Source organism: Lepisosteus platostomus, chromosome 27 (assembly GCF_059453375.1).
Source record: "Lepisosteus platostomus isolate fLepPlt1 chromosome 27, fLepPlt1.hap1, whole genome shotgun sequence".
NCBI lineage: Eukaryota > Metazoa > Chordata > Actinopteri > Semionotiformes > Lepisosteidae > Lepisosteus > Lepisosteus platostomus.
Window position 1 is genome coordinate 2,711,161 of NC_142637.1, and position 26,245 is coordinate 2,737,405.

At 43.5% G+C, this 26,245-nt stretch overlaps 1 protein-coding gene across 7 annotated transcripts in view; it reads left to right on the forward strand.

The window, feature by feature from the left end:
* The first annotated feature begins 1,453 nt into the window (after positions 1-1,453).
* The window catches only part of LOC148638987 (microtubule-associated serine/threonine-protein kinase 3-like), a 72,506-nt gene continuing 47,714 nt past the window's right edge, over positions 1,454-26,245 (forward strand). For 3 of the 7 annotated variants that reach the window (XM_088622470.1, XM_088622471.1, XM_088622475.1), the window contains exons 1-3: positions 1,455-1,601; positions 9,312-9,343; positions 22,621-22,710. In XM_088622470.1, the coding sequence (XP_088478596.1) occupies positions 1,563-1,601; positions 9,312-9,343; positions 22,621-22,710 (161 nt within the window). In that variant the 5' untranslated portion in view covers positions 1,455-1,562. Of the gene's footprint in view, positions 1,602-9,311; positions 9,344-17,265; positions 17,645-22,620; positions 22,711-26,245 lie in introns of those variants that run through there. The other 4 variants (XM_088622472.1, XM_088622473.1, XM_088622477.1 and 1 more) reach the window with 4 other exon arrangements.

The following is a 26,245-nucleotide window of genomic DNA, read 5'->3' on the forward strand; positions in this document are numbered from 1 at the left end:
TACTCTCCCATGCCCTGGCGGCCTACAGCAAGGCACGGGCTAAGAGAGGGAAAGTGTGATCTCTGGGACTTCTACGAGGACTGTTCAGGTGATCACAGGGGATAAGCAGAGAGTAATAATTATAATAATTAATTACACTCATAGAGCACTTTTCTGGACACTCCACTCAAAGCGCTTTACAGGTAATGGGGACTCCCCTCCACCTCCACCAGTGTGCAGCCAAAGTGTGCCAGTACAAGTACACAACGATTTCAAAAAGGCTAAAAAAGGAGAGAAGCGACACAAAACAGATTTAGATTGTGTAGCACTGCTACACTGAGACAGCCTGAGATGCACGTATTATTGGTACGGACGGTATATTTGCTATTACAACAGAATGTAAGGAATTGCGCAAGTCTGGTATCTTTAAACAAAATTTGTTTGATGCGTACAGCTTGGCTTTCAGATCCAAAAGGGGAGAAAAATGTGTTGTTTTTTTCTTCTGGCTTTCGAAAACACTGGGACATTGTGAGCAGGGACTTGGAGCAGCGCTGTTTACCAACGGAGCGATAGAACAAAGCTGCGCGGCTGGGGCAGCCGGATCAATGACCGTGTTGTGCACCATGAGAGTCGGGCATTGTGGGAAAAATTCTGGTGCCACTTCGAGTCTGGCGGTAACTGAGATCTCGTCCACATGATGGCCAGAGGGCTTCTGCGCCCGGAGATTGGAAGGAACCGAGCATCACAGCTCCCTGACGGAGAGGAGCTGTGGGCTTTAAAGGGGGTTAGCGTGAATCGAAGTGACCAAGAGGCCTTGTTCTGCTCCCTGATCCCTTGAGTAAGGCACTGGGAAGCAGAGCACAGGCACACTTCCTGTAAATGCAATGACTTATAGTTTCTAATTTCGTTTCCCTTCAAAAATAAAATCAAATTATTCACAGCAAGCCTGTCTGCTCTTAAGCCGGTGACCCTTTTTAACTTACTGATTTTATCCGTGGTGGCAGCAACGTTATATAAGAGCATTGCTTGATTGGGTTTCCAGCTTTCATTTTTCACCCGTGCACCGGGAGCTTCAAAGCTAATCCCTCCAGGATGCACTCTTTCATATATCAATGTGCACATACCTTGATGAGCCTCAAAATGAACGCTTATTAATTAAACTCCATATCTCAAAACACTGCCGTGAGGAGAGATTAAAAATAATCCTCACGGATCTGTCGGTTAACTAAGAGGGTTAATTAACGGGACTTTTCGTCATACAAAGATGCGTTGGGTGATCAAATGAAATATCATTGACCCTTCGTGTTCTGCCATGCTCTCTCTGCCGTCCATCTGCAGGAGTCGGGGCTTAACCCTACCCTTCGTGCCCTGTCCGAGTGGAAGCCCAGCGGCCAGAGTGAGTTCATTCAGAAGCTCTCCCAGGTCAGCTGACTCGGGAAGCCTGTGAATGGGGAGAGGAGAGAGGCAGCCTTTCGTCACGGAGCGAGCGGCGAGCGCAGGCTGACTGCCCCCAGCGCCCGTGGAGAGCGGGTCCCAGTATGGGCTGAACTGGGCAGGAAAGCAGCAGCTCTTCCCCACTCGCCATGGATGAGCCAAACATTTTGAGACGCCGTGGGCTGCAGGTAAGCAAGGCAGGCAGGGGCGCCCGAAGACTGCAGGCAGGAACATAACTGGAAAGACTTATGATGCGCTGTTCGACCTCTTGAAATGTGATGCTGGCAAACAGGCTCTGTGAACTATAGTAGCAGACTAAGGACGCGAAGATACTAAAGACGGCTAACTCTATAGTAATGTTATGTAAGGGTCTCGTTCTATTAAAAGACTAAAAACTTGTGAGCTCGCAGATATCAACATGTTCAACGCTGCCTCCCCTAAACTGCCTCCCCAGAGCACGTCTGTTGAAGTGATTGGAGCGGATGGGAATGGTGTGTAAATGCACCTGTTGAATTAAGAGCGCGTTAAATAGTTATCCTGCAGGGATACAGTCAAGCAAATATGCTGACGGTTTCCTGCTGCTGTGTGTTGGCTGTGAAATTTCTCCTAGTCCAAGCCACCTTAAAACACAGTCTTACAGACTAGAGAGAAATCCGACTGTGTCCGTAAAAGAACCTTAATTATTAGTGTTAAAGTATAAACTGTCTTTGCAGGCATGTGATGTTTTATTGGGTTTTCAAGGTCTGGAGGTACTGTATGACTTAAACTGGAGGCGTCGTGTCTTTCAATGTGTGTGCGCAAATCAATGTGTCCGTTTTACGCAAAGCAGTGCCTGATCAAAAAAAAAACAACAATTCATCCCTCGTTGTTGACAGCGTGGTATGATTTACAGTCCGTTATAGTCTTTGGTTTTCAGACGTTCCAGAATGAAATAAATATTAAAAACACAGTCCAAACGAATTCATGTAAACGATTTTCTTAGTGCTCGAATACTTGAGTTAACCATATTAAAAGATGATATACATTCATCATACATTCATGCATTGATCGGTGTTGCTTTTTAGTTTCATCCCTTGAAGCTGTGCACGCCAGAGAAGAAGGTCTTTAGAAAGCGTGGACTCTTAAGTGGGAGAAAAGCCTGTTTTTTTTTTTTTGGCGTCGGTTCTCCATGAGTGCTAAAGACGTGCTAATTATCATTAAAATGAAACGCGTACGCTGGGCGCTCCCTGTCGCGGTCGTGTTGTGGGAATGTCAATGTACAGTAAGGACACCGGCAGTACTGCGTCAGCTCTGGGGAGAGAGAGAGAGAAAGAAAAAAAAGAGATTTTATTTTTCAGCGCTGGACGCTGGCCGGGTGAGATTATGTCAGGATGTGAGGACGTGGCGAGTGTTTTGATGGGGCGGGAGTCGGGACAGTAGCGGCTCTGTCGGCCAGCTTCAGCGCCGTTGTCCCTGCAGCGGGGCAGCTAGTTGCCGGGGCAACAGCTCCAGGAGGCTGATGCCGGCGGATGCGAGGCTTCGCTGAGAGAAGCTCGTGTTTCCCACTGCTTTGTCTCCGCGAGGGAGCCCCCTCGGATTAATTAGCATGCTTCCGCGTTAACGATCATTAGAATTGCGATCATGCCGCAACAGGAGGGCACAGGCAGAATATTGCACCACACCGGTGAACAGATAAAAAGAAAGCACGAACATGCAGGATCTAACTCAAAACCCAGCACCTCAAAGTTTTTTTTTTAAAAACAAAAACTTTATTTACTCAGTTGAATTTTGAAGACGTCATGTCTAGAAACACAATTCAGTTTGTAAAACACGCACAGTAAGTGCCGCAGCAAAACACCCCATGTTGGGCGGCAGAAAGGTGAACACATTAAATGTGACACAATATCAGAAATCAGTCATTAATGAGAGGAAACATTCAATTAATTTAGCTCATTTGGTTCTATTATAGTCTCAAAGCCAAGCTGACTGCACTGGAAATAAAATGCTCAAAAATTAAATACTCTTAAAACATCAAACCGTTTGGATAGGTTGGACTGTTCAATCAAACCTAACTTGAAACTTGAACTAGAAAACAGGGAGAATATACGAGCTCCACACATACAGGTGCAGCAAGCTGGAAGGAAGCCCACCTTTCTGCTCATTTGATTGAAACAGTCTGTGTGGAGTTTGCATGTTCTCCCCAAGTTTGTGTGGGTTTCATCCAGGTGCTCTGGTTTCTTCCCACAGTCCAGTATGGCGCAGTAGGTTATGTTTTCCTTTAGCAAAAAGTGGCCTTAGGTGTGATTGTGTGTGCGTCTGTGTTTGTCTCTATGCGCCCGGTGATGGACTGGTGTCCTGTCCAGGGTGTACCCTGCCTTGTGCCCGTTGCCTGCTGGGATGGGCTCCAGCTCCTCTGCGACCCTGTGTTGGAAGAAGGGTTAGAAAATGCACTGCACCTCAAATCTTTCCCCTTTAGTTGGAGCACTTTCTTCAATAGGACTGTGAAGTGTGGGAGAGGAAGGGAAAGCTTTTAAAAAGGACCTGCGCATAGAAGAGCAGTCAGAACACAAGCCATGAGAGTTAAAATAAGAAATGCCAGTGTGTCAATGATTAAAAGAGCCCGGAGATCAGCCCACACACACAAAATAACATGGAGTCAGGATAAAGAGATATACCCTTAACTCAGCAGGACACTCAAAGACGGCTCAAAAGACTGGTAGTGGTCAGCATGAAATACCTAAAGAGAAGAAGATTGCAGGTAAAGGTTTTATTGTTTTAAGGGAGAGAAGCAATACGCCTTTGAAATTCACCACATGCAGTGGGCAGATTCAACAAACAGGACTTGTTAAGAGACAAACCACATTATATTGTAGATTCTGAAGGCTAGTGCATCATTCCTGGGCACTGAGCTAGACTGAGGACTGAAAAGATCAGAGGCTCCTATGAGCCAGTTATTGGGTAAAACATAAACTAAACTATAGGAAAGAAAATGAATTTCTTTAACATTCAAATAGATTGCTGGAACATACATCAAATTAAGACATGGAGTGCAGAAGACTTGTTTTAAATCAGAAGGCTGTAGGATTGTGTCCTTTTGTCTTTGCAGCTCAGCTTCTTTTCACCAGTGCTCTTCAGAAAGAATTACCACGGCATTTTATTTGTATTTTTCTATTCCAGCCCCCCCCCCCCTCGAATTTTTAATTCTAAAGATGACGTCTTAGGGTTTAAAACAGTCTGCAAAAATAAAGTCAGAACAGTTTTAGAAAAGGAGTGACAGACCAGATAGTACATTGTACAACCTTGGTTGGGTGGGCGTGGTTAGGGTATTTAGTTGCAGCATACTGTACATGGGTTTCTCTGTCTATTTGCACATCTGTGTCAGTACAGTGTATGATTTCAAGCAGCCTGGTCCTCTCTCTGGAGAGAGATGTGGCTGGAATGTGCAGATTTAGTTGTTTTACAAGCCAAACTGTAAATCATCAGAGCTAATCTTACCACAATTTCTGAGAAGCATGCTTGATTACTGGTGTATTACCTTTTTTGAATATTGTTCTACATGAATTAGCTGGATAATAAGGGAATAACCCCCCTCCACACACACACACACACACACACACACACACACACACACACACACACACAGGTTCACCAACATCCGCTGAGCTTATCATTCATCGAAAGTCACTTATTATTCAGCATATCCTGATCGCAGTGCAGATAGACCTCCGATGTCATCAGCTTTGAGGAGAATGTGCCGGACTGAAGTCAAAGGCTCCTTATTTGCTCAGCAAGATTATGATAATAGTCTAAAAAAATCCTGATCCATTTTTGTCATCAATGAGATGTTAAGCTTTAAGGGACAAACACCCTTGTGTTTTATGCTGGTACTGATCCAGGTTTTCTAAACTATTTTAGCTAATCTGCTCCATTGGGTGCTGCTAACCTTATTTTTGTAAGTCCTCATTCAAAACCTTTTGAAATACAAAAGAGGGGAAAGCTGGGCCATTAATCTCAAACTCGGTGAATTCAGTAATAACCCAAACAGACTGTGATTGCTGTGCCCGATGTGATTGAATTATTAACCACCAGAAAAAAAAAACATTATTAAAAGAGACTAGCAAGTTACATCAATGATGGATTCCTGAGGAGATGGATCCTAAATAATGTATCTAAAAGGTAACTGTACGTGTAGTGGAGTGTGGGTGTAAATATATCAGTAGCACTGGCTTTTGTGGGCAGATGGATAATACAAGTATTAATAGAAATTTCATGCCAATAACATGACTCAGAGATGCCAAGGGTGAACAGACATAACTTCCACTCCTGCTTTCTGTTTTGACACTCAAAGTGATTCCAGACCAAGAGAAACACAGTAACAAGTGTATTTCAAATCTCAAGCAATTTATTTTACATCTATGGTAAAGCTTAAAGATTCATCACAAAGATCGTATTTTATCTCCTAAATATAAATGCAAATTATGATCAAACTCTGATTTATGCTCAAGTTTATATTTAATGTATTGATTTATTTGGCTGAAATTTATTCAGTTGTCCACAAACAACTCACATTTTCACCCCTTTATATGGGAAGACTTTTTGACTAGAGCAATCTGAGTGAAGATCCTTGCTCAAGGGCAGTGCCACGCAAGATTTGAGCCTGCAACCTTCCACTTGTGAGCTCAGAGCCTATCAAGTAATATCAAAGAAATTAAAGAGCATAAAAGATAACGCATTACATGTAAGCTATCTGTGTAGAAATGCTAGAGCTTCTAAATTGGTGATATCATGAAAAGGCAAAATGTAACAACATTTACCATGCTAAAAAGAAGTAAATTGTTGTGCTGCTGTATGTCATTCTTGTAAAGATGAAATGCGCAGTGCAAGTAACACCATTGCTTTTAGGTCTGCTTTTTGCTGTTTCCCTCATGCCCCCAGTTCCTGTAACTGGTGTCTACAGACTTCCACACCCTCCTGGCTATACAAATGGACATGTGGTTTTGACACCCGCCGTAGAAATGAGAACTCTTTGTAATGTAACACGTCCTAATATGCACATAAGCATTGGGTTCAAACAAAAGCTTCCTCTTTTATAAATAAATCTAATAATGTCACTAACTTTATAAATGAAAATTTTTGAGCCATTATATTTTAGTTGTAATAAAACAGTGAGACATCCTTCTTTGATATTGTCTTCTCACATGATTCCTTGTCTCCAAGTTCAGAATGTGAGCAGAAATTTCTCCAAAGCTTTCCCAACATTCTGAAGTGTAATCCCGCATTTTCTCAAGGATTGACCATTACAGATTACATAAAATAACTTTTATTAATATAATAACAGGCACCATTACTGTGCTGTTATCTAAACTTTGCAGGTGAGTTAGTTTCATGAATCATTTTGTTTTTTTTGTTTTAATATTCTCCAGAGGGAGAGAGGCTCAAGATAAGGTTAATCCTGAGCACATGAGACAAGTAGTTTAATTAAGCATGTGAGAGCTCATTTGGGAAAGTAAAAGTCTTTGTTCTTGTCTGTAGGACTAGAACTACTTGTGATATATCGCTTACCCGATACAGATAATCTATAGTTTAGTTCTAATCTATTCAATCCTTCTGATTAGATTATGACTTGAAAAGATAAATACTTCACACACGTTCTGGAGAAACTCCAGTCGGGAAGTGTGAAGGGAACATAAATTAATGTTGCAACATATCTTAATACCCACTGGCTGTGGATTTGAGTGCAACACTGAAATAATTCCCCATATTACAGCCCGTTGTGCGCTGGCAAGTCTCCTCAGTTGGTGTTCATTATGGAAGAGTTAATTAACTTAGTGAACTTAGTAAATAAAAGCTTAGGCTGATTTCATTCAATGAGCTTCTTTAATAAGGGTCTTTAATAATGATAATTTAAATTGATTTAGCACTCAAGTAATGGGCACAATCAAACTGCTGGTCTCACATAGGCTGGAACACCTGCAGGAAGGTCTACAGTATGTGTATTTCAGGTGTGCAAGGAATCTAATCTACTCTGATAAAAGCAGTGTGCTTCTTCTCAGTAACTGTATTTATAAAGTGCAGGTCTCTGTGCAGTGACATGCATCTGCAGTCTGCACAGTGTGCATCCCCAGTTTTGAAAAAACAGCTAATTGCTGCCTGCAATGCTGAAATAACAATGAAGCTTTCCAGAACTGAGGCGGGCTTAGTTGCCCTGTCCTGTCATGCCCAGACATTGTTGTTATGTTTATTTGCAGCTCCTAATTAATGTGATATTCTCTGTCAGCGTTGTCTCCATTCTTCAATTCAGAATCAGCAGCAATTGATACAAAGCCTTCAAGAGGCTTTGAAGGACACCTGGCAGTCCCTAAGCCTGAGATGATCTGCCGCATTTAGAACACTGTGTCAGGGGACCATTGATAGTGTATCACGCGCTGCCTGTGAATGAAACTCAGCTCCACGTAACATCAAGGGACACAGCGTGGAGATGCGCCTGTTAAAATCTCCAGGCAGTGAAACCCTTTACCGGTGACGCACACAGCAAACTGTGAATCACAGGCTTGTCCTGATGAAGGGGCGAGCACAGCTAAGAGGAGTTCCACGGCTGTCAAAAAGCGTTCGAGTTTAAGGGTTTAGCAGAAATAGATCTTGCCACTGTTGCTGTGATTTGGCTTCTTCTCAGGATCCAGATGGAAAGTTGGATTCTGAGTGTGTGAGTGAGGGAGGAATGCTTTCGTGGTTAGGCGCAGGGTCTTGGAAGAAACAGGAAAGGAGGGAACGAATTCCAGATGGAATAATTGTTTACCTGATAAACACACATTAAATGAATGAAAAAAAAACTCCATACTGTTTTCATTTTGCTGGATTAAATTGTCATCTCATGATTATATTACTTTTTTTTTCCTGTTTAGAAATTCTAAAATGAATTTGTTCCTGTCCAAAATGCCATAAATAACACTTATGAAACATGAACTTGATTATCATCAAAAAAGCCACTATATCATAGCACCTTAGACTATTGATCCGTTCTGTATTAATTAGGATTCCTTTATTTTTTGTATTTTTTCAATTTGCGAGATAAATACCACCCCACTGCCACCGTGTGGTCACTTTGATGCATAGCAGGATGCTGGAATAATCATTTAAGGGCACCACAGAGGTTAACAATGAAGCCTTGCAGGCAGCGCTGGGACCCTGGAGTCAATTGAAGACCAGGGGTGCTATCTGTGTGTGTGTGCAGTATGTTCTGTGTGGAGCCTGTATGTTTTCCCTTTGTTCACATGGGTTTCCTCCAGGTGCTCCGGTTTCCTCCCCCAGTCCTGGCAGGTTAATTGGCTTCTGGAAACCTGGCCCTGGTGTGATTGTGTGTGTCTGTGTGTGTCCTGCGGTGGACAGGTGTCCTGACGGGCTCCCATTGTTTACGAGTGGAGACTTTGGCTACCCTGAATTGCTTAAAGCTGTTGTTGGATGGATGTATAGTGCAAGCCTTGTGATTGGGGATGAGTATTACATATTTATTAAGTGCAATGGTCTGTGGCATTTCCTCCCAAATTCTAAAGATCCGGATCAGAACAAGATCAGGTGAGACTATTGTCCTTGTGTGTGGTGTGTGCCCTGTGATGGACTGTAGTCCTGCCTAAATAAGCTGTGGTTTCTGAGAACACTTACCAGGGTAAACGTCTTGCTGATGATAGAAGGATATTCTGTGGCATCTAAAAGGACTCATTCTTCATCCCTCCCTGTTGTTCTGTGCTCTTTATGCTGTGCAGGGGGTGCTCTCTGTGCATCTCCTCTGCCAATGTGCTGTGCCTTTCACAGTGCGTAGGCTTTAAATAATGCAATCTTACAAGCCTCTGCAGGATGCAAGTTATTCTTGTGGCAATGTATTATCATTACAATGATGTTTCTTGTCTCTTTTCCAATTGCAGAAGGAGCTGAGCCTTCCCAGAAGAGGCAGTGTGTAAGTAGAGCAGGTTCATCACTTGACTATGCTGGGAGGGGTTCCTGGCTTTGGAACCCTGTGCGGCTGCTGGCGATCTGACTACAGTACAGTGCTGGTGCCTTGTTGTGATTTATGGTTTGAGTTGGTCTTGCACTGTGGCAGCTGAAGAGTCATGCTGCTCCTGGAGATGCAAGCTGTTTATGGTTTTGCATTGCGCAATATGTCTGATGTGTCAATTTAGTTCGGAGGCATGATGTCAGGACAGCCTGGTTGGCTTTCTGTTTTTTAGATAACTTTCAAAATAGTTATATGATTTGTAGCTGGAAGCTATTTATGGTTTTGCATTGCGCAATATGTCTGATGTGTCATTTTGAGCTGTGCAATAGGCACTGATTGGCTATTTCATTGGCTATTTCAATATATGTGTATTTCATGACAGTTTGACACGCCAGTTGATAATGCCCATCTTCTCGGCCAAAGGTGTTCTGTGAATTGTTGATTAGCTCCACAAGGCAGTCAAGACAGTCAAGCACTTTCTGGACATCTGGACTAGAAGCAATCTGAGAGGGCAAACTGTTCAGTAGGCAAACATTTACCAGCATACTGTTCTGCCCAGTTCAAGGAAATGAGGCTGTAGCTGAGATGTCATCGTTAAACATTACCATTGGGCACTGTCTGCTGAGGGACTGTTCTCAGGTTGCCATGGGATACCTCCCTCTGTGTGTGACTGACCCCGTGATCCATGCTCTTTAATATATTCACACACAGTACAGGAAAGGGAGGTAAGAGTTCCACTACAGAGCACTTTGATCCAGGTCAGATCTTTTCATTGTTAGAATTTAAGTAAGATGCTATGTTCTGCATATTTCAGTATTGCAATCTTGAGCCAGTCTGCACAGCCACATGTAGCTTTATAATAATGCCACTGGTACGGCTTTCTGCATCATTAGCTTGTACAATTTCTACAAGAGACTGCAACTCATAAAACCTGAAATGGAGCCAGACCGTTTCGTGAGGGGAAAGTAGTTTGTCTGCCTCAATCGAGCAGCAGTGGAGCTCATCCTGAGACTACATCTAAGCTCTCGGAGCCAGGATTTGTGATTGTTTTGTGCAGATTTCTGCTTGTGACCAGACTGCCATCTAGTGCAGAGTCCCGATGTTGGTTGCTGCTGTATGAAGGCTCCCATTACAGTCTCAATAAAGTCTTTGCAGCATCAAGCTGCTAGTGATTTATGAGCACTTGAGCCCTGGGTGAACCTGATTAATTATTTGCTTAATTAGCATGATAGCATGGTCCTCCCTGTGAAATCTGCAGGACCTGGAGTCTCTGGATCCAGGACTGGAAATTCCCATGCTTCTTCTCCTGTCACGGCAAACAGGAGGGGCTGGAGTTGGGGAGTTTCCTCCAGGGGCATCTGGGAAGTTGAGCGTGAATTGAATGCATGTGGCTGGCGTGGGAAAACCAGGCGTGAAAGCCAACCCGCAGCAGCAGCGAGCACAGAGGAGCTGAGGAAGCTGCTGCTAGCTGGAATGGCTTTTCCTCATTAAGCCTGTAACATGTGCCATGAGGGAAAAAAGAAACACTTAGTCCCGATTTGAGGATTGTTCTTAAAGATTTCATTTTTCAATAGAAGATCCAGTTCTGTGTGTGATGTATTCTCTCCATGCAGTTACAGTGCATACAAGTGACCACAAAAGAGCAGTAAATACTAATGTTTACTGTATCTTCTAATACAGCAGTAGATTCATTCTGAATTTCAAGTCAGACACCCAACATGCTCCAATTTGGTTGTTAAAGATACAGATCATGCTCAGCGCGCCAGGCCTCCCAGTGTTCACTAAATGAGCGATTGAGGACATGCTGTGGCCTCAGTCTGCTCGGCCTGTGGGATGGCAGCCTGGCCACGATGGCAAGGCAGGTGTGAGACGAGCCAGGTCACTGCAGAAGCACAAGGGATGAGGCAATATGCTTGGGCAATGACTGAGAAGACTGAGAAGGATAGTCTGCTATATTTGTACCTATTGAATTCAAGTATTATCATCCCCCCCAGGAAGGGAAGATGAGAAGAGTTTTGTTTTTTTGTTCATAGGTTTGCACTTTAGACCTTTAAAGAGTGGCATTATAGGATGTGTGAAACACTTAAAGCAACCACAGTAATCCTTCAAATACTCGTGACTTGGTGCTTCTATTGAGCTAAACTTTCCAGTCAAAGTGAATCTTTTTCTTCTGCGCAAACCTCTCTCTTAGCAGTATCTGCTGCTCTGCCTGTGAAGATCAGTCCCATAGCAACTGGTGACACATCCATTATTCGTGCTCATTTTTAAAGAATGCCAATTAACAGGAACAGGGCAGGTTCACATGAAGGTAATGTCCTGAAAGCAGCTCATTTTTTTTCTAACTGACCTATTTAGCAGATAATTGCAGAGTTTTTAATTATCTTGGATCTTCCCAGACCCTAAAAGGCTCTGGCCTCCCACACATCAACTCGCCAAATTTCATTTTTGTCAGCAGATAGAAAGTGACATTTCTTTATCTGTTCATTTACGTGTTTATTGATTTAACACAAAAAGTTACAAAGAGACATTGGCCAAGTTTCCATCAGATATCCCTGATCAGGTATTACAAATTAGTGGATGCATTTGCATTCATCATTCGATAACCAGCTGAATGGAAGAATCTCTCCCTTCAAAATTCATACTTTTGATACCCTAAATCCTTTGTTGACATGTGCATTATCAGATAATGTGTTTGCATTCGGAGGCCAACATTTCCGATGGGATTGTGCAGTGCTGTGCGTTTTACATGCTGATTTTCTACTTCCAAATGTCAGATTTGCTTTTCTTTTGGTGCATTTTGTGAATGTTCTATGAAAGAGGCTGAAATCAAGCCTTTTATTTTATAGTGGCGTCTGTAAAGATGTGATTCTGAGCACACGTCTAGCATCAGTAACACCAGCTCCCCACATGAAGGAGTTGACTGAATTATCTTTTAACTTTCTCCTCTGATCTGATGCAGCAGTGCGCTGCGAGTCAGAATGGCTGAACAGATTGCTTCCGACATGGTGACTCAGGCTTTTGCGTAGAAGCAGATAAATATATTATTGAGTGATTAAATACAGAGGCAAAAGTACTTCCAATTTAGACTGTGCACTGATGCTATGAACTGGATGCATCAGTAAATGTGGGACAGTTGCCTGGCTCTGCCACTGTGTTTTGTAAAAAAAATATAATAAAATTATGACTAGAGGAAATGACAAATATATCTGTAAACAAGTAACACTATTGCCATCAATATAACTGATTTCTCCCACCACTGAACAGTATAAGGAGAAGAGACTAAAGAGGAACAGTCATATTCAGAAACTGCTATTAGACAATGGGTGATTTGATTTATTTGTTTTTATAAATCAACTTTTCAGTGTGATCACTAATTTTGCCATATGTCATGACTCAAAAGGCGTACAGTGGGAATACACTCAGGACTTGGGCTGTCCTCCAGGCTCTAAACAAACATTAGTTCAGATTGAACCTGAAGTGAAAGTAAGACACAGGCTGAATTTCAGGCAGTCCTGGAATGGAAGAACATTAATTTCCAAGAAGCCGAACATTTTCCAGTAGGGTTTAATAGAGGAAAAACAGAGCAGCTTCCCATGCGCTAATAAGACAGCAAAGAGATGTGATGGGTCCCTGCAGGGTCTAAAGGGAACTGTGCCCGTCTGTGCTGTGTTTCCATGGATATGAAACACATTTCTACCCCTGCCACACAAACCCCAGCTCCTCCAAGCACGGGCATGTCTGCAATATTACATGTGAGAGAAGTACAACTTTTCATGGTTACATTGTGTAAGAAAGTGCATTCGTTCATATAAATACAATTTTTATGTCCATCCAAAAGGGGTGGAAATATGTCTTTGGCCTAAAAAAAACCACTCAAAATAAATACATGTTTTATACATGTTTTTAAATACATAAACAGACATCTCACTCTGACAATAATACATTATCATTACACTGACCCGATAGCTCCACACAGGGAACAGTCACTTAGCTGGATTCAATATACCGATTGCACAGGGAACCACAGATTTCTTGTCTGCATTTTTCTTGGTATTCTGAAACATCTCCCTAAAGGTACAGTAGCAGTTGAAAATGGGAATGAAGACAGTGGGCGGGGTCATCAACGACAAGATCAGCTTTCCTCCAAACTGGAATATAATACAGCTCTTTTAGCTGTTTATGTGGTCAGCCAATTATTTTATTAGCAATATTAACGATTCTGGGCAATTTGTGTAGAAGAACAGGGGGGATATGTTTTGCAATCAGGGCTTATGGACACGGAGAGAGCAGGTGAGTTTGAGCCATGGCAGCTCAGCGCTGTCCCATACCACCTGCGCGAAACACTTGGATATCTTGAGCGAGTACCGAGATTTCCCGTCAGTACCCACTGTCAGGCTGCATGCTGCTGTATAGTCTGCTGAAAACAGAAATAAAGAGTACGCACTGTACAGCAGCAAGCCGCACCATTGAGTCATGCGTTTTCTTGGCTGCTGGTGCCCCCAAGAAAATGCCAATTTGAAATGACTGATTAGAAAAGCCTGCACCTCAAGCAGTAGAGCAGGTAAGCCTTCATCGCCATGGTTACTGGGGGACCTCAGTTGTTGATGCTGCTGTGCTGGTGCAGAAGGCTTTTTCCAAACAAAGCTAGACACCGAATGTTAGACTCTGTAGGGAAGCCTTTTCTTTTGTTTTTCTGTTGTGGAGTGCAGAAAAAAAGGCAGCTCATCCACACAGACAACCCACAACTTTTTTTTACTCGCCCAGTGTCTGGCTTCCCTTCAGTAGGCCAATGTAACCAGAACTCAATATCCTGAACAAAATCGGCTGACCATCATAAATACAAAAACACAGCTTTAGGAAAAAGACAATCAAAGAAAGGAAAAAACAGTCTGCTCTTTTTAGATGATCTATTCATCTCTAGTGTAACGCTCTTCACGGTAGCTGAATTAAAAGAAATGTGTATAGGCTAATTTTGCAGCCCTTCATTATATTAATATATTCATATATTCGTATATGAATATTTATACCAGTGGTTCCCAGCCCTTGCGCTGGGGGAACATTGTTTCTGCTGGTTCTCATTCCAGCTGAGCATTTAAAACCCTGCAGGGCTACCAGATAACTCGGGAGACCTGCTTGCTTATTTACATGTTTATTTCAGTCAGTGCCAATAATAAAGGACAATAAATTCAGGGTTTAGTTCCACCACTGAATCCTCTGAAGCTTGGGAAGATTCAGTCATCCCAAAGCATCCAGGGGGAAGACAGTAGTCCGGGCGGCAGGTCCAGAGACCGTTGCTCCAGTCGGGCTGCCACACGAGGTAGTCTCTGGGAGATTGCAGTACAGCTGGAGGTGGGCGTTATCTGATCAGAGCCGCGTTCTCGGAAAACTGGGAACGCGTCTGCCTGAATAACACTCCCCGCCGTGTGATGTCCCAGGCAGACTGGCTCCCCTGACTGCTCGCGCAGGGGGTCAGGTCAGACTCCACTGTGGCTCCTAGCAACCATGAGTTTCCCTGCTCCCTTAGCAACCGCTGGATGTAGAGTTCTCCACGGAGACTATACTGTACTTGTAGCACAACATGTAGTGGAGAATGTAATTCTGCATTAGAAAGGTGGTAAATTTCTAAGATTAGTAGGCAGCTTACATGATGTAAGCCGTGTTGAACATATTTTTGTCGATATCAAAATGACAAGTCGTCTATTGGTGCGTCGAGTGTATGGTCTGCAGAGAGTGAATGCTGTGTGATGTTCTTTATGCTTCAAGGTAAAACAATATCGTAATAACACCAAATTAATATCCCTGAGTAAACTGTTCATATTCCAGTCCTGTCTGTTTGATAAGAACAGAGGAAAGACTGAAAACAACTATAGGCCATTCAGTATAGTCGTTTGGTAGTTTGGCAGATAAGTGAATCTTAAATTTCAGCCAGACACTTCTAAAGAAACTCTGGAGGAAACCTTAAAGGTGGCCTCAGCCACCTATCTGGGATGTCTGTTCCTGACTCTCACATCCCTTGGTGGAAAGAAGATTTTCCTGTTCTCAGTCCTGAATGAATTTACTTTAGGCTCCTCCTGTGACTCCTTGAGCTTGTTTCACCAGGTCTACACGCCTTGGGATCCTCTCCTTCAACCAGATCCCCTCTCAATTCAATTTGCTGAAATTACTACAAGAGATACTGAAGAGATGTATCTCTTTCATCCTGTCTGTATATGACAAATACCTCAGAATACCATGAATCATTCCTGTTGCTCTTTATCTGAGCTCTCTCTAAGGCTTTAATATTATTTTTTGATGTGGTGGCAGATAACCAGAAGACAAAATTCTAAATAAATGAAAATCGTCGTAAAGTTTAAGATTAACATCCTGAATTTATATTCAGTTCATTTTGTGTTTGCTTTTTTTATTGTGACCTCTCGTTGCCTTGCTTGTTACTGCATCTAAACACATATCCAGATCAGAAGTGCACCAGATCCCTCCTGTTTGTAACCTTTACAAAGGTTTGTGTGTATCCATTCCATCCCTAGCTTCCTGCAGCTTGCTCACCCTGGTGATACTTAGTGTGTTCCTCCTTCCTGCAACAAGTCATGGTTCTGCAGTACTGTACTAGTGAATATTTTATGGAATTTGATGGAAAGAAAATGTAATTGGCAATATATTGTCTTATAGATTGCATTGCTTACGTTGTCTTATTGCGGCTCATTGGAGCCTGATTATCATCATTCTAGTCTTTTTCACCTGGGACATTTCATCCATTTTCGAAGTGCTTTATCCAGTACAGGATCACATGGGAGCCGGAGCCTATCCCAGCAAGCGACAGGTGCAACGGGATACTCCCTGGCCAGGACGCCAGTCCATCGCAGGGCGCACAGACACACACTCACACCAGGGCCAGGTTTTCCAGCGGCCGGTTTACCCACCAGTATGTTTTTGGACTGTGGGAGGAAACTGGAGTACCTGGAGGAGCCCCACATGAACATGGGGAGAACTTCCAGACTCCACCCAGCCGGAATTGAACCCAGGGCCCCAGAGGTACAGTGCACCAATATTAAGCACTGCGCCACCATGCTGCCTCAGGAAATGAAGCGCATTATGAGGAAATCTCATAATAAACATTCTGAGCTGCCTGGTTTCCTGTTGTTTCTAAAGGCCCATTCTGCTGGGGGGGGTGTTTAAAAACCAGCTAATTGCTCTTGAGAATACTGGCTCTTACGCACATTACCAAACAGCTACAGCTTCTCTATCTGTCTGTGCCGATGTGTGCTTCAGCTGATGATCAACTTGCCGAAGGGGGTGATTCTGAATGATTTCAATACCCACAAAATCATGTTAGTCTTCAGAACAGGAAAGCTGCCAGTGTTGTCCTCTGGGCTTTGAAATCTATGCATCATTTGGACTGGATTTTTTACATTTATTGTGTACCTGTGTAGACACGTGTTCTAAATCTGTACTGTACAGTACAGAAATCTTAGTGGCACAGCTGGTAAGAGCTCGACCTTCTGTATTCCAACACTGGTCAGGTTGTGTCTAAACTGCTCAGTACTTTGCAGCTAACTGTTATCTGGGGCGTCGAGTGAAAGATGTCCTTTGAACAGTTATGTAACGAGGGTCACCCAAAACAAATGCTGGAAACTTGTCTATCCAAACCGCACGTGTATGTTCTAAGATTTTAAGCAACTCGTAAGCACAATGGGAGGACTGAGCGACTTGAGCAGGGATCCCCCAAGATTCATGTCCTGACTCGCTAGTTCTGTTCTCTCTTGGTTTTCACCCTGACACCTGACCCCAGCCAGGAGCAGGAGAATCGATTCCCCGTCCACACCCCGCCCAAACCGCCCCCGTACCAGCCAGTCACACAGGGAGACGAGTGAGCGGTCTCTCAGTGCTCATGGACGCGTTTGTTGTGCCGTTTCCCCTGTGGGAGCGCAACGTACGGTTTGCAATGCATGGAGTCGATTCTGCTTTTAGAAAACGCGTGCTGGATAAGCTTTGAAATCCGCCCTGCGTGGCTCGGCGTGGGCTTGCGAGCTTCAGTCAGGGGCGACGCCTGGGGGGGTATTTATCAACCTGATCGCTCAGAGAGCCGCTGCCTCTAGTTTTGGATGCTGCATGTGATGACTGACACAAGCTCAGTGCAATTACCTCAGCTGCGCCGAGAGCGCTTGCAGAGCAGGGCTGACACAGGCTGAGCAGGGGAGCCGTCCTCTTCGCCGCAATGATGAAGTCCAGGAGAGACAAACTTAAAATCCCATCCCTCACACTCGAGTAAGTATGCCGCTGATTAATATTACATTTCCTATTAATAATGAGTGACTGCGTGCGATAAAATAGGAGCGCTGGGAGCCGCGAGCTGCGAAAGACAGCAATCACGAGCCCCTGTATGATAAACTGGTCTTGCGTTTCCAGGCTGCTCTCTGACTGGGTAAAAACAGCGCATTTCTTCTTCGGGAGCTAAAAACTGGGAGATCGTATGAAAAGTGTTTTAGTACCAAAAACAGAGGCGTGAAAACGGGGAAGAGCTCGTTTTCGCAAAGGTACGTCGATAAACTCTGCTCCTCTTAGGCTAAACTGAATTTTAAGCGAAATGAAACTTTTAAAAATCATTTTCTACGGGCACTATACGGATATATACAGAATGTAAGAGATTAAAATGTTCCATACGTTTTACAATAAAACAGTGTTCTCTCAAAATACTACAATAGTTGGGTAGCTTGCTTGCCTGTAGTTAAAAATGTTAGTGTATACCTAACCCTAGATATTTACTCAAAATATTTATAAATAGTGCATATTAATCATGGACATGGTCATGTATGATTCTAAAGTATTGATATCTTAGGATGTTGTGTTTCGCTTAGCATTAACTTGCTAAGCAACGAGAGAGCAGAGGTCTGAGCGCACGCTGAAAGGTTCCCCAAGCGGTCGACAAGAGCAGGTATAGGGTTAGAGCCGCAGTCGCAGAAGCTTCCCTCAGTCTTCGGTATGTCGATTTCACAGCATAATCGGGGACCCGCACAGCTGGGCTCTCCACCAGCAGCTGCAGGCTGACTCACCCTTATCATGGCCACCAGGACGGCGTGTGTCTGCTAATAAGGCAAACAGACATCACCAAATCCTCTTACTTGATTACTGGCTCAAGCAAGGCTTCTTATTGAATTCCTATTTTCAGATCAATAGGAAAAGAACGACACTTAGATAATGTCTGTACCCGCCCGTCCTTTGTGCATGATATTTTAATTACGGATCAATACCCACAGATGGATTTTTCATCCTGTTGTTTTTAAAAAGGGCCAGGCAGTGTCGTTTTACATTCTCCCATTTCCGAATTGTCCCGTTTGAATTCCTCCCTCTCTGTGACAGCCGTTCTGATCTTGCCTGGCCTTTGTGGATTCATGTGGTTCACCATCAGATACTGTCTAGCTGACAGTCCCCAAGATGGAGGGGCTCAACCCAGGTGGACTCAGCCTAGCTTTAGTGTGCCAGTGTGGAGGGAGAGCAATTTGTTCCACATGTAATTCCATCTTGATCTCATGGCTGGTCTAATGTCCTAAACTATGTTTCTGTCTGTACCTAGGGAGTTAATTCATCATATTTAATCATATCCCAGTTATAATGGGTCATTGTAATGAGGAGTCTGCCCTGATTTAGGGTCTGTGAGTGTGCATTCACCGGCTTCAGTTAAAACTCTAGCTTTCAGAAAAACAATACTTTTTTTAAAGAAACTGATTAAATTTTAAAAAAATTAAATTGATAGAAATTTAAATAAAAAATTATTAAAACAAAAAAAAATCTCTTTTCCCTTTTAATTTGAACAAAATCTCTTGCCTGAAGCCCAGACCACACGATCCCGATGATGGGAGCTGCTGCTGTTCTGTACTCTTTGTGTGGAATATTGTTTTCCTTCTTTTTCCATTACTATGACAACCCCTCCATCTGTCTGCTGCAGCCATGGCTGTGCTATCAGTGCACAGTGGCTTGCTTTGTGCCACAGCCCCTGGAATCCAGGGAAACTAGCATTGTGCAGGACTGCAGCAGATAAGAGGCACAGAAGAGACTACCTTTTCGGCAGCTCTTTGACAGTCTGACACGACGAAACCGCTTTCCCTGATCCCTGATCCCGGATCCCTGGGAATATCTGTAGCGGGGCGATCTGCAAAGGAATGCTTCAGCTTTTTCCGAATTGTTAACCTAGCACAGCCGGCCTGTAACCGTAAGATGAGTTCACGGAAAAGATTTAAAAAGCACAGATTTTCTCATGTAAGCAATCTTTTAAAATCCTTTTCTAGAGACCTGGCTTCTAAATCCTCTTGCTCATTTTTATTAAACCCCGACTCAGAGTCCAGGGGTACTCGGATGAACGTTGCAAGGAATTAGAAAGAGATCTGTGAGAACTCCTCCAGATTTGTCATGACCAAACTTTCCACACAAATAGTATTCATTAATTGCAAAAGTTGAATAAGGTTGTGGGAATCTGGAACAGACTGCCCAGCAATGTTTTAGAATATAACACCCTTTCCCCTTTGAAAAAACGGTTGGATGATACTACAAACATAATGTGTCGTATCACTTACAAACTTCCTCGTGTTCTTACACAGTATAAAGGCTCTGCAAACTGAACCGACATAAAACGGAACTAAAACAGTATGATTTTTTGTACGTCAGTCTGGGGCAGAAAGTTATAGAAATTCCACACCAATGAATCAGTAGGATTTGCTTGAAAGAGGAAGAAAGTACAGCTTTTGCATACATGTGTAACATGTTTTTCTCTAAGTGGGTAAATCAATATAGACCAAAATAACCTACTCCTCCGATTAGCTGTGAACGTGGAACTCAAGGTAGATGCAACTGCTAGCCTGTGAGCAATTTCGGCCTTAGCCTTGCAGAGATAGTGCCATGGCCAAATGTTTCTGATTTCTTGATATTTGTGTTCCCTGGAAGCCCCAGTGGAAGTTTTTTCAGCTCAATGCACAGGCAGAGTAACACCCTCTCTTCTGCATGCCAGGAAACAGTGTCCACTTTAATGCGCCAGTGGCCTTGGGCCTGTAATGAAGTCTGGCACAGAAGCCATATTCAATTTAAAAAAAGATAATACCAATCTGGGCTACAGTGTCATCTGTAGCAGAATGAATTATGAAACACTGTCCCATGGGAACTACAGCTTTAATTGATCTTTCCTTTCTCATCCATCAGCTGCTTCTTTAAGGAGATACAGGGTTGGTTTTGCAGCAAAGCAAAATTCATTTTACCTTGTGCTTTGTCCGACTTTTTGCAGCCTTGAGTTCTTTAGTTCTATTTTTTACCCAGAACCAGGCCATTCGGTTCAACTTGCCAAGTTAATTAAATCTCATCCAGGCAAGTCCTGAAAGAAAACGGGATATTGGTGTCAACCACATAGGTGGGCAGCTTGTTCCACACTCCCACAACTCTTTGTGTAAATAGGTGCCCGCTCTCCTGATCTGAGGCTCTCATCCAGCCAATTCTTAAAGGAAGCCAGGATTTCAGCTTCAAAAGCATCAGCCTCAAAAGCTGGGTAGCTCACTCTACATGCCAACACCTATCGCCCGATATCATGGCCCGGGTGCGAGTGCTTTGGGTTCAATTTAATTAATTGGTTCAATTCAGTTGCTGTACTGGACTGGACTTCTTCAGTGCAGGACAGCCCCTGCTCTAGTCCTCAAGGACTTCTGGCCAACAGGTTTTAAAGATCTCTCCAGCTTCTTATGAACAAGGAAAGGCTTTCACATGTCCCGTTAAACAATTAAGGGCTCGATTAAGTAATTAAGGACCAAGGTGGCCAGAAGACCAGGAACTGCTCGGCCCTCTGGGACTGTGGTTGTCCACACCCGTTTGGTTGCCATTCTTTAGACGTTGCTGTCCCTTGTGGGGGGAGAACAGCCCCTCATTCACACCTGCTCCCCCAGACGTTGTTAGCCCAGATGGAGTCATCCTTACATCCGCCCTTTTGCTAAGCTTGCCAGATCCAGATCATGCGGTGCGTTCTCTGGCACCCTTCTGGTCCGGGCTTACTTACTGGAAAAGAAAGTGCTCCTGCTTGCGTACAGAGACAGATCACCACCAGCACCCTTTACTGAGGAGTTTAACTTCAGACGTAACAGTACTCATTGCGTAGGGTGCTGTTTATGGACATCGGAGGTTGTGCCAGCCTGGTATTGCTATAAATAGGGATAAGACTAGGACGAGATTCTCATCAATGACAATAAACCAGACCATTCTAACCGATAGCCGATACCAGTGTTCAGACCTTAGTGCCTCCTGTTTTTGTAAACAAAATTAAAAGTACAAAACTGAAAATGCAGAATGTTTGTTATTTAAAAGTTTGCTGACATTAAATACATGAGAACAAAGACACGTTGCCACTGAAAACCATATTAGTGAAGAACGTGTTCTTCTTCTATCGTTCTTCTATCATTTTGCATCATTGCAAGGAAGGCATCTTGAAAAGAAATACACTGCTGTTTCTCCCTGCAAGAGCTAAGCGAAGAATAAAAAGAGATGACTCCTGAGCTGAATGACGTGAGGTGGAAATCCTATACCCAAAGGACACAAACATGCACTGGCTTGTGGTTTTGTACAGATAAAAGATGAACCAAAACCGGAAACAATCTTTTAGAGCAGGCAATGAAGGCTATAATTGCCACTGAGTCTGTTTACAACTTCCTGTAGAGAACATCGCTGCATCTTACTCAGAACTGCCACTCGACTGGCAACAAAAGATTTCTAAAAAGAACTACTGCATCTGTTGTCCAAACACTTTATATAAAAGGGCAGGTGTTTACGACGCTTAGTATATCGGCACCAAAATAAATGTGAATTCCTGGAAAGTAATAGCATTCCATCTTTTGCCCTGTTGAACTTTGATTATCTTTGAGGATTCCTGTATCCGACCCACAGGAAGCCACGTTTTCCAGTGTGTTTCCTCTGGGAATCCCAGAGAAGTTGCGCAGGAATGTGTAAGAATTTTGGACTCCTGTGTCTTAATGGCAATCGAGAAATCTATTCTATCTTTCAGGGGTTTTGCAAGTGGGTGTGCTGTTGTAGTTTAATTCCGATGTGGTCGTGAGGTTGCTGGAGCAAGTAACTATAATGTTGATATTGGCCAAAAGTATTGCTGCACTAGAGACCAGAGAGCCTACTTTGTGGTGGTGGTGGGTGGCTGTACACTATGTGTGCTGGGAGAGGTGTGAGTCAGTGGACTGACAGATCTGACATATCTTGCTTTGCAGTTTGTCTCCTACGTGCCAGAGCCCTACTCTGCTGAGCCCCTGCAGCCCCTGCAGCCCCTGCAGCCCGTTACTAACCCTGCACCCCTGGAGGTAAGACGCATCCCCCCATCGCACACGCTGGCACTGGGGCGGGCAGCCCCGGTCTTTCCCGAGCGATTGAGAAACACTGAGTTTCCATCATGCACTCTGGGGGTAGTGGGGAGGGGGGCCGAGCCTTGAAGGTCCATGTCTTAAGAAAAGACAGACAGCTTTTTTGAGCCCTAAAACAATCTACTGTGAGGTTACTTCCTTGTCCTGTATGAACCCCAGGATGCCAGGCTGGTCACAGCCAGGAGAACCTGAGTGAGCCATCTGGAGTTTCCATAGGGGGTTAAGGTGGAGCAACACCTAAAATGCTCTAGCCTGGGCCTTCAAAGGTTCAGCCTGAATGGAGTATAGGAATTATTCATTTGTGACATCATAATAATGTGGATACATTGTAAGATCAGCAGATCCAATACTTTTCTGGACAGATGCTTACTGAATGCGCAGTCAAAGATAGAGAGACAGTAGAGGAAGTTTCCATAAACTAGACACAGCAGCTGACTGGGCCAGAGCTTAGTCTGGTTTCCATAGTGTTAATAAGAACAGAGAGCATGTGACACCCTCCCTGGATGGGACACTGATCACCCCCTAGTTATACAGCTGGGTGGACTAGAGCTACTCAGGGTACAACAGCAGGGATTCGAACCCACAACTCGCCATAGAGGAGGGAGACAGCATTTTGCTAAACACATTTTGTGTGCCCTGAATCACTTCTCTAATCATAAATATCAGTCTCCTGAGAAATGACACCTCATATGAGAGAAAAAAAAGATTTGTGTGAAAGAAGCAGCATGTCGAGAACATTTTCCTGTGTTTGTAATTCGAGAAACGTCAAGCCCAGCACGTTCCTTCACTTTGCAGACTCTCGCCAATGATTACATGGGTTGCCTAGCAACCTCTAATGATACTGTGGAAAAAAAGAACTTCAATAAAACAAGGTCAATAGTAGCCAGGAAGCATTTGGCACTATTTGTGCTCAATTAGAAGATACAGCAGCGCAGAGGGAAGCCTGATCTATTGATGAACCACCACAGGACAGGCTCCAGTGTTGATCGAGCCAAGCCATCTCTCTGAGTGACAGGTCTGTTGTGTTTAGAACACAAGAAAAAATCTCAACAGAGTTATATTCAGGCACACAGGTATAGGGGTGGGCTTGGCGGTGTGCGAATTTGGCTACAGTTCTCTGAACCATAACGAATGTCGAGACCCTACAGTACTGACAAGACCCAGACATACTTATCTTCTGAGATCTGACAAGTTCCAGCAGTAACGCTTCTTCTGTATCTTAGTAACACATCACAGGAGTGAAGCCTGGATTAGGAATGTTATCATGGTGTTCATAGGGTTAATTCCAGTGTACAGACACAGTAGCTTTCACATAACATCCTCTGTGAGTACACCACTGCCCCGATCATTGAACACAGTCCCTTGGGATGCTGTAATAAACAGGTTACTTTTATTTTTAAATTGGCATTCAATTTAATTGATTTTTCACAACATGGAGCCTCATCCACCTCACAGGGGAAGGGTGCTAATTAATGTGCTGGTTGAAGTAGATGGCACTTTGCATTAACACAGAGAACGTTCCCCGGAGGCATTGATCTCACAAATGGTAGGAGGTCAGTGCATTTAAATGCAGTGAAACGTAGTCTCCAGTAATGGTCTGAATAAATTGCACTTTCATAGCACTTTGTGCCTCACCAAGTGTTGTTTACATTTTTTCTTAAACAGTCCTAAGTCATCCCTATTTATACCGTACTGTACCTACTTTATGGTACTGAATGGTTCTTTCTCAGGCAGGATATGCCTTCAAAGTGTCATTTGCTGTGGAGACCGGAGACCCACTAGGGGGCGACATTGCAATGTCTTAAACTTCGCTGAGGCTAAACCGGTACCGCTGGATCCTACAGTACGCTCTTTCCACCATTCTCTATGTCTGAAAGGACATTGCCTATGAGTGTACTTATAGCACATCTTTGTATGCGATTCTAGATTCAGTCTCCCTTAGGCTGTTGAGTGATGAAACACATACTGAAAAGCTGTTAGAGTTCATCAATATTTGTGACTAAAAATCACTGACTGAAATGAAATTTGTAAACGTATTATGGAAGTTACCTCTGGCCTTAATATATTTGATGAAAACCTTTTTTATTTTTGATATCCTTTGGTAACTCTGAAATATTTTTGTTTGAATCTCTGAAGTACTTCAATTAAGGCATTGTCCTTTCAAATGATCACAGTTCATTCCAGATCTGTAGAACGTGCTGATTTAATTGCTGTCTCTAAAATCAGCTAGATAGGGACTCAAGAGGAGCAGGATTGGATCTAGAACCTTGTAGCGGGTGTGTGCAGCCTTTCTGGAAATTCTTATTTTGTGCGACACCATTTGGTTTCTCCTGTGCACTTCCTGTCAACCAGCTGGGAGACCTCCTTTCCTACAGTATGCTGTTACAGCACTCCACACTTCCGGTTCTGCAGAATAATCCGGTCTGATTTTCATTCTAACTCAGCTCTGGATAGATTCGTGAACTCGATGAGTGTCTTCATTGGCCTAATTGCCATTGCGTCCCAGTCCTGATCCATTTAGGGTTTGAAATGAGCTCCAGCCCCTGCAGGGCATGGGTAACGCAGTTTTTGGGGTAGAATTAACTTTGCACAGAGAAGTAGTCACAGAGTGTCATGCCGAACACATCCAGTAAGCCCTGCAACCACAGAGTGAAATAACAGGAAACGGTAGATGATATCAGGGTGTGGGCTGGAATCTCGAGCTGGAGGAGTGAACGTTTCAGAAGGAAAAGGAAGTGAGTGAAAAGGCCACTGGACTGGAAGTGAGAGTCTGGAGCCATCCTCCCTGACCCATCTCTTTCTGGGAATGTTAGAATATTAACTCAAGCCGACATACAGTAGGCTGCTCTCCCCCTGTATCCTGAAACAACTGCTTACAATCCCAGTCCGGAAAACTCCTTCCTTCTTCACAACTCCACGCACAGCGTTTGTTTGCTTTGATGGTTTTGTGCATTCAGAATTTTTTTTTTTAGATTTGAATTTTGCCACTATAGGAATTAAAGTTTCTCCGGTTTTTAAAAACAGGCATTTTAAGGACACTTTTTTAAAATAAACACGGTTGACTTAAAATGTGCTACTATGTACTGCCTTTGTGCTGATAAGTATAAAGTGGTTTTGGTGCAATGATAAGATTAATCGAAAACGAATTAGATCATAGCATGTTCTATCACATTCATCGTTTTTACTCAGCTACGTTTTGTGTATACAGTGTAGCTGTTAAACCTCAGTACAATAGTGACAGGTATATGAACTGTGTCCAGTTTGAGCTGTAGTGTTAAAAAGCACATTGCAGTTACTATATTAAAAAATGACTACATTGGTTATAGGGCAGCATGGGGGCATCGTGGTCTGCATTGCTGCCTTGCAGCACTGGAGCCCTGGGTTCAATTACTGACCTGGGGTGCTGTCTGTGTGGAGTTTGCATGTTCTCCCCACGTTTGCGTGGGTTTCCTTCGGGCGCTCTGGTTTCCACCCA